This window comes from Mandrillus leucophaeus, unplaced genomic scaffold, assembly GCF_000951045.1.
Source record: "Mandrillus leucophaeus isolate KB7577 unplaced genomic scaffold, Mleu.le_1.0 Scaffold4, whole genome shotgun sequence".
NCBI classification, from domain to species: domain Eukaryota; kingdom Metazoa; phylum Chordata; class Mammalia; order Primates; family Cercopithecidae; genus Mandrillus; species Mandrillus leucophaeus.
In genome coordinates, this window is record NW_012104253.1 from 955,213 (window position 1) to 963,492 (window position 8,280).

Below are 8,280 nucleotides of genomic sequence, written 5' to 3' on the forward strand. Positions count from 1 at the left end.
CCTGTCCCTCTTGCCGCGCACGGCATGTTTCCCACATTCCTTGCCACCTCCATAGGTAAAAATGTGTCATTTACTTGCAATGTGGTCCCAAGTCTACAACGAGTAAAACCAGAAGGACCACTGGTTTTCTTGTTTGCCTTTTGGGAATGGAAATGTATTAGCTTTGGATTGCATTTCGTTCCCATGAAATAAAAAGCGACCTGCTTTGGAGCTGCCATTTCTACTTTGTTTCCTATAATGTCCGTACACCTTAAACTCTCTGAATGCGTCCACCTGTCCACCAGTGTTTTTGCCACCCCTTGCAGGAGCGATTCCAGTTCCCGTCCCATGTCACGGATGTTTCTGAAGAAGCGAAGGACCTCATCCAGAGACTGATCTGCAGTAGAGAGCGCCGGCTGGGGCAGAATGGAATAGAGGATTTCAAAAAGCATGCGTTTTTTGAAGGTCTAAATTGGGAAAATATACGAAACCTAGAAGCACCTTACATTCCCGACGTGAGCAGTCCCTCTGACACATCCAACTTTGACGTGGACGACGATGTGCTGAGAAACACGGTGAGTGGAAAGCACCGGTCTCGGGCTTGCTGGCTGTGGGTCTAACGTGCGGTGCTGCGCTGAGCGCGTTGCTTATCGAGTCAGTACAGCATAAAGCTGTGAAATTTGGCTCTTAAGACACAGTGTGCTTTTTATTCCAGTCTTCAGCTGGGTCGTTAATATTCCTTTAAAAAATGATGGATGACTCAGTTTGAGTAAAATTGAGTTAAACAACTCTTTTAAAGTTTTGGAACTCAACAGAAATACTTTTGCTTTTATTTTCACGGTACTTGATACTTTTTTTTTTTTTTTTTTTTTGGAGGCAGAGTCTTGCTCTGTTACCAGGCCTGGAGTGCAGTGGTGCGATCTTGGCTCTCTGCACTCTGCAACCTCTGACTCCCTGGTTCAAGCCATTCTCCTGCCTCAGCCTCCCGAGTAGCTGGGATTACAGGCATGCACCACCGCACGCAGCTAATTTTTGTGTTTATAGTAGAGACGAGGTTTCACCATGTTGGCCAGGATAGTCTCGATCTCCTGACCACATGATCCACCCACCTCTGCCTCCCAAAGTGCTGGGATTACAGGCGTGAGCCACCGTCCCTGGCCTACTTGATACTTTTCAAAGCAGTGTCACATACATCATTGTATTAGAGCTTCACTGCAACCCTGTCACCGCATTTTAGATTTTTTAGGTTGAAAGACGCCAAGACATGAGCTCAGCCTACAGTCCCATAGGCAGTGTGGCGGCCTCTCAGTTCCTGGTCTTTTCCCTGCATGTGAGAGCACGTTAAATCTTTCTAACATTACAGTGCTTTGTGTCTGCATTGATGTTTCTTTATACAGCAAGAGTTCAGAACAAAGATGATGATAACAGATGTTGAGTCTCCGCACTGATGTTTAAGATCAGGATTTTCAGAGTTGGGTTCTGGCTGTGGGACTCATCTGGTGTCCCCATCAGCTCTGACAGGGCCTCTTTGATGCATTAGCCGGTACCTTTGGTCCTGGTGAATTTTGCTCATATCTCATAAAATGCTTTTGTTCTCATCAAACCCATACATGTGTGACTTGTCTGGGGATAGACAAACTGAGATTTAACCAAATAAAAGGAAAATCTTCTTTGTTGCTTGTTAATTTAGAGAGTTTCTTACACTGAAGCATCATCATTCACTCTGTATGTTTCATTCCCAGGACCTCTCGAAATGAATGGCCATGAACCTGGGGAAACTCCTAGTAGTTTGACGGGAGGAACAGAGGTTCTTAGGAACTATGAAGTAGCCCTTGTAGGGCCACGGAAAAGTTCTCTCTGGGCCGGGCGTGGTGACTCACCCCTGTAGTCCCAGCACTTTGGGAGGGTGAGGCGGGCGGATCACGAGGTCAGGAGTTCGAGACCAGCCTGGCCAACATGGTGAAACCCCGTCTCTGCTAAAAATACAAAAATTAGCTGGGCATGATAGCAGGTGCCTGTAATCCAGCTACTTGGGAGGCTGAGGCAGGAGAATTGCTTGAACCCAAGAGGTGGAGGTTGCAGTGCCCGAGAATACGCCACTGCATTCCAGCCTAGGTGACAGAGCAAGATTCCATCTCCAAAAAAGAAAAGTTAAATCTATTTGCACTGAATACTTGCTTTGATGGCTTCACATTCAAAATAAGGGCTGAACTTGAGACCACATGGAGAAAAGGCTGAGAAAGAGGTATTGTTGTCATTGAAAGGATTGTTTTCTTAGACTCTAACTCCAGACTCCAACTCCTTCCACACTGAAATTTCCCAGATGAAGACCTTTGCTTATATTTTTTATTTTTTGAGCCTGGTCTCGTTCTGTCACCCAGGCTGGAGTACAGTGATGCAACCTCAGCTCACTGCAACCTCAGCCTCCCATGTTCAATCAAGTCTCGAGCTTTGGCCTCTTGAGTAGCTGGGATTACAGGTGCATGCCGCCACATCCAGCTAATTTTTGTATTTTTAGTAGAGACAGGATTTCACCATGTTGACCTAGGCTGGTCTTGAACTCCTGGTCTCAAGCAGTCCACCCGCCTCAGCCTCCCAAAGTGCTGGGACTACAGGCATGAGCCACTGTGTCTGGCCCCTGGTTATCGTTTTTGATAAAGAAAGATCCTCAGAATGAAAAACAGAGTTATAATAAACTTATCTAAAATAGTCTACCTTTGGCTTCCTTTTTGCCTTGGGGCCTCTTGTCTCAGGTCAAGAACCTGAGAGTCCCCAGGCTCTGTCCTGTGTCCTCAGAGGGGCATGCCTGTCCACACTGTTGAACTCTGCACACAGTTGTGTTAAGCAATGGATTCTGTGGCTTTAAGAAGTCTTTGAAAATCACTAACCTGGTAACGGCCTGTGCCATTGTCATCATCAAAATCAGTGCATGTATCCTGTGAGCTTTATTGTACATACAGTGAATGGGGCCAGGCTTGAGAAAGACAGATCTGCCATACTCAGCTCCCCTGCAGAGGACATCATGGAGTCTGCATTCTCCAAGGCCACGTGTTCTGCCCAGTGCCTCCCGTCACCATGACTATAACCGTCTTTCCTCTTTTTACCTGTTGGTGTGAATGTAGATTTCATTTGTGTTGTGTATGTTCTTATGCAGGAAATATTACCTCCTGGTTCTCACACAGGCTTTTCTGGATTACATTTGCCATTCATTGGTTTTACATTCACAACAGAAAGGTACGTCTAGATTTATCATTCCCCAGGGAGAGCCTTCCCTTGTGGTAGATGAACAGTCAGACACCACACTCTGTCCCTAGGAGCGGGCTGGTGGGTGGGGTGTGTGCTGGGAGGCCATTACTTAAGGGAGATGGAGATGGGTTTTTGTTCTTAAAATATACACACCTGATGACTACAGGTGTTACCATAGCAAGGTTGCAGGCTTTTTCTCTACAGATATCCAAGTCGTAAAGAATTCAGGTTTCATGGCCTTTGTTGTATGTTCTTCTATTTACAACCCTTTAAAAATATTAAAACCGTTCATGCTCATGATGGTGCAAAAACAGGCCCTGGGCAGGATTTCTCCCAGAGGCCGTAGTTTGCCGACCCCTGACCAATAGGCCACCACCGTTGGCAGGGTTAGCTCTGATCCAGTCGGTGGCTGCAGCAGGCAGAACAGTTGCCGCACGCACTCAGCTGAGAGCTGGCTTCAGTCAGAGCACTCTGCTGCCTTTTGTAAGGATTGTGTGCCGTGGGCTCCTGTCCCAAATGGGCCTCTTTGCAAATTTGTGTCGCCTGAGATGGTCCACCTCTATTTTAAAAGGAAACTGGGGCCGAGAGGAGAGGGGTTAGGAAGAAAGGGAGGTGGGGGAGGTGAAATGAGACAATGGAAGCTCCCACTGTGCCACAGAATCTAATTCCCAGCGTCTTCTGGCAACTGGAACCACAGTTGAAAATGTCTTGAGAGGGAGCTATCCCCATACTTTTTTTATTTTATTTTATTTTATTTGAGACGGGATCTTGCTCTGTCGCCCAGGCTGGAGTGCAGTGGCGCAATCTCAGCTTACTGCAACCTCCGCCTCCTGGGTTCTAGCAATTCCCCTGCCCCAGTCTCCTGATTAGCCGAGACTACAGGTGCCCGCCACCATGCCCGACTAATCTTATTTTAGTAAAGATGGAGTTTCACCATAGTGGCCAGGGTGGTCTCGATCTCCTGACCTCATGATCTGCCCTCCTTGGCCTCCCAAAGTGCCAGGATTATAGGCATGAGCCACCACACCCGGCCGACATCCCCATATTTCTACTTTAGCTTGGAGGAAATCTCTTTTGGTGTGAGAGGCCAGGGTTGAACAGCCCGTAAGCCGAAGTGACCGCTGCTGTCTTCCCGCCCGCAGGAGGCTTTCTGGGTGGGCATATTGATTTACCAGCTGCCAGTGCAGAGGTTCTTGACCTTTCTGGTACATCCCAGCTCACTGAGAGCTTGTTACACTTGCAGGTCCCAGGCCCATGGCTGTAGTTTGGCCAGATAGGCCTAGAGCTCTCCTCTTGACAGACCCCGCAGGGCTAGAGCAGCCCAGCACCCTCAGACCACCTGTGGAGAAACACCAGGTCTTCTGTGAAGGGGGCTGGGTGCCTTTATGGGACTCAGCATAGGAGCTCAAAATTTTCCCGACTTCATTGTCACATAAAGAGCTAAGCAGATCTGAGTAACTCCTAAAGCAGCCCAAAAATTAAGCTGTTAAATGAGAGCCATCCTGGGCTTCAGCCTGTGCCTTGGATGTGCACGTCATCGAGTGGTCTGGTCCTTGTTAGGGGGCTTAGCATGCTGGTCAGTGCTAGAATTGGTGGCTTAGCCTGCAAGGGAAGAAGGGTTGAAAGAGCTGTCTGGATTGCTTGGCCAGTTGGTGGCCAAACGAGGAAGCTCTATGGTCCGTGCACACTGCTGACCTCCAGACAGGAGCTGGGGCTGCCCTTTAAGCCTTGCTTTATGCAAAATCCATGCTTTCTGGTTCTGCGTTTATAGTTAAGTGTGAGGGATGATTCAGAAATGTCATTTCCCCTGCTTTGCAGAGGCGCTTTCTTTGACCAGCAGTGAGGAGTGCCCTTGTCAGTGTGTCCTTGACCATCCGGTCAGTTATCTAACTTTGGCTCCATAAACAAGAAAGTCTTTTCTTGGGTATTTTTGTTTGCCAATTTAAAAAGACTACGTTTCACCCCAGGAAGTTTGAAAATGCTAATGAAATTGCTGAATTTTCAGTAGATCAAAACCTGTTGCTTGATTTCCCAGCTGTTTTTCTGATCGAGGCTCTCTGAAGAGCATAATGCAGTCCAACACATTAACCAAAGATGAGGATGTGCAGCGGGACCTGGAGCACAGCCTGCAGATGGAAGCTTACGAGAGGAGGATTCGGAGGCTGGAACAGGAGAAGCTGGAGCTGAGCAGGAAGCTGCAAGGTGAGGACGGCGTTGTCTCTGGGGCTGGGAGCGGGCGCTGTGGCCAGGCTGCACCTCACGCTGTCTCTCCATCCCTCAGAGTCCACCCAGACCGTGCAGTCCCTCCACGGCTCATCTCGGGCCCTCAGCAATTCAAACCGAGATAAAGAAATCAAAAAGCTAAATGAAGAAATTGAACGCTTGAAGAATAAAATAGCAGGTATGTTTAAAAAAGTATGACTTCTTAGTCTCTTTTTTTGGTCATTACCCTCTTAAAAGGGAATTTCAGAGTCCTTTTCATAAGGTGGGAAAGCAGAAAAAAAGCTTAGGCTTTAGCAAGCTTATTTAGAGTTCTGAAATTTTGGTCAGTTTTTTTTTTTTTTAGACGGAGTTTCACTTTTGTCCCCCAGGCTGGAGTGCAGTGGTGCAATCTCAGCTCACTGCAACCTCCACCTCCCGGGTTCAAGCGATTCTCTTGCCTCAGCCTCCCAAGTAGCTGGAATTACAGGCATGTGCCACCACACCCGGCTAATTTTGTATTTTTAGTAGAGACAGGGTTTCACCATGTTGGCCAGGCTGGTCTCGAACTCCTGACCTCAGGTGATCTGACCACCTCGGCCTCCCAAAGTGCTGAAATTACAGGCGTGAGCCACCGTGCCCAGCCCCAACTGGCTTAGTTCTAATGATATTATTTTATAGTCACCAGCTAGAATCAATTCCCGATATTTTATCTGAATGTTATCTGGCTATTTTCTGCTTCTCTGTTACAGTTTTCCTCTTTGTGGCTCTCAGACAGAGTCCCTAGAACTGCTTTCCTCCTAAAGCTTAATCAGTGACTTGGCCTGCTCCTTGGTGTTGTAGGTGCTAGACCTGCCGTCACCACTTTCTCTTGGTGGTTCCTGGGTTATCAAAGTTCCCTAAAGGCTCCAGTCACTTTTTTTGTTTGTTTTTTTTTGAGACGGAGTCTCGCTCTGTCGCCCAGGTTGTAGTGCAGTGGTGCGATCTCGGCACACTGCAAGCTCCGCCTCCCAGGTTCATGCCATTCTCCTGCCTCAGCCTCCCAAGTAGCTGGGACTACAGGTACCCACCACCACGCCCGGCTAATTTTTTGTATTTTTAGTAGAGACAGGATTTCACTGTGTTAGGGTGGTCTCCATCTCCTGACCTCGTGATCCGCCGACCTCGGTCTCCCAAAGTGCTGGGATTACAGGCTTGAGCCACTGCGCCCGGCCTGACTCCAGTCCCTTTTAAGCCTTAACCTCACACAGGTTGGCTCTGCAGTTGACCTTCACCTGCAAAGCACACTTCGAATCTCTCACCTTCTCTGCGTTTCCTATCAGGAACCTCACTGCCCTGATCCAAAAACGGACTTCTTGGATTGAGTCACTTACTAAATAAACCTTTCTTGCACACTGAAAAAGGACAAGGGCCAGGCACTATGCTGGGTGACACAGGTTAGAGGGACTGAGCAGACGAATGTGTGTGCCACCCAAGGGCTCCCAGTCCTCAGGGGAGATTCCTGTCAGATCAAAGTCTAGGGAGCGTGTTCAGCACAGGTGTGCAGGTAGCTCTGCCCGTGACACTGTGTGTGTGTGTGTGTGTGTGTGTGTGTGTGTGTGTAAGTAAAAAAAACCGTTGAATGGAAAAGAGTGTTGTGAATTATTAAATAATTTCCTATCAGTAAGTCAGCTAACGTAAAGTTTGCATATAGTCACTGCACATAAAGGAACACAGTTTATTTCCCCTTTTACCCAGATTCAAACAGGCTCGAGCGACAGCTTGAGGACACAGTGGCGCTTCGCCAAGAGCGTGAGGACTCCACGCAGCGGCTGCGGGGGCTGGAGAAGCAGCACCGCATGGTCCGGCAGGAGAAGGAGGAGCTGCACAAGGTAGGTGGCTCAGTTCAGGGTGGGAAAGGCTTACAGGACCTTGCAGAGTTTTGTAAGGTCACATTCATGTAGACGGTGGAAGGCCTCTTGGGACTTCTGCCCATGGGCTGTCCCTGCTGCATGCAGGACACCAGGGCCAAGCATGGCCCCGGGGCCCCTGCCACACCTGCCTGCTGCACAGCCTCCGTGTCGGCTGGCAGAACTTGGGTCCCAGTGGCAGGTGCCTTCCACCCCCTCGCCCACAGCGGGTACCCACCTCATAATCAGCCTTTCCAGTCTCCACTTCAGACCCACAGAGAAAGCAGCACCCGACTGCATTCTACATTGTGCAGCTCCTCCTTCTCCTCCTTCTCATGTCCATAGGGCATGGTGGCCGTGGCAGCACACGCTGTGTCTGGAGCCAGGCCCTCCCCTTCTCTCCACCAGGCCTCTGCTGTTAGAGAGGGCCCCTTAGTAATGACAGGGAACTGCAGCAGAGGCCCTGTGTTAAAATCTGGGTGATTTCACCCCATAATTCCTTTATAAATTTCATTTTTAGTAATATATGGAAACTTTTATGCTCAGGTGCCAGCATGTTAGTTATATACATGTTTTCTAAAATACATTCATTGATACATGTTATCCTTGAACCTGTAGTTGTGATCTGTTCTCTAAAATGTGCCAGGTATCAAACCCAAATTGTTTCTTAAGTTGATCTGTGGTGTCATCCACCTGAGTGACTTGTCGAAGTGCAGTGTGGGGTGTGTGGCACCTCATTGCTTGACAGGGTCATAGTACCTCCCAGTGCGCCCGGAGAGGCCTGGGGAGGCCTCCCGTCCGCGTGTGGGCAGCTGCTCTGCCAGCTTGCTCAGGGTCTTGTCACTTCCATCTCAGACGAGCAGGTGCAACAGTGACTGAACTGCCAGGTAGTTGACCAGATGGGCTGCAGGGAGGTCAGGGTCATCAGTGTGGTGAGTGCAGAGTGACAGCCAGCATCCGCACATCA

The 8,280-nt window shown here is 48.8% G+C and overlaps 1 protein-coding gene across 1 annotated transcript in view; it reads left to right on the top strand.

Annotated features, from left to right (window-relative positions):
• CDC42BPB (CDC42 binding protein kinase beta (DMPK-like)) overlaps positions 1–8,280 on the top strand; it is a 99,332-nt gene that overhangs the window by 40,505 nt on the left and 50,547 nt on the right. The window contains exons 9-12 of the mRNA XM_011991792.1: positions 3,134–3,213; positions 5,261–5,427; positions 5,507–5,626; positions 7,162–7,295. Coding sequence (XP_011847182.1) covers positions 3,134–3,213; positions 5,261–5,427; positions 5,507–5,626; positions 7,162–7,295 — 501 coding nt within the window. The remainder of the gene's footprint in view (positions 1–3,133; positions 3,214–5,260; positions 5,428–5,506; positions 5,627–7,161; positions 7,296–8,280) is intronic.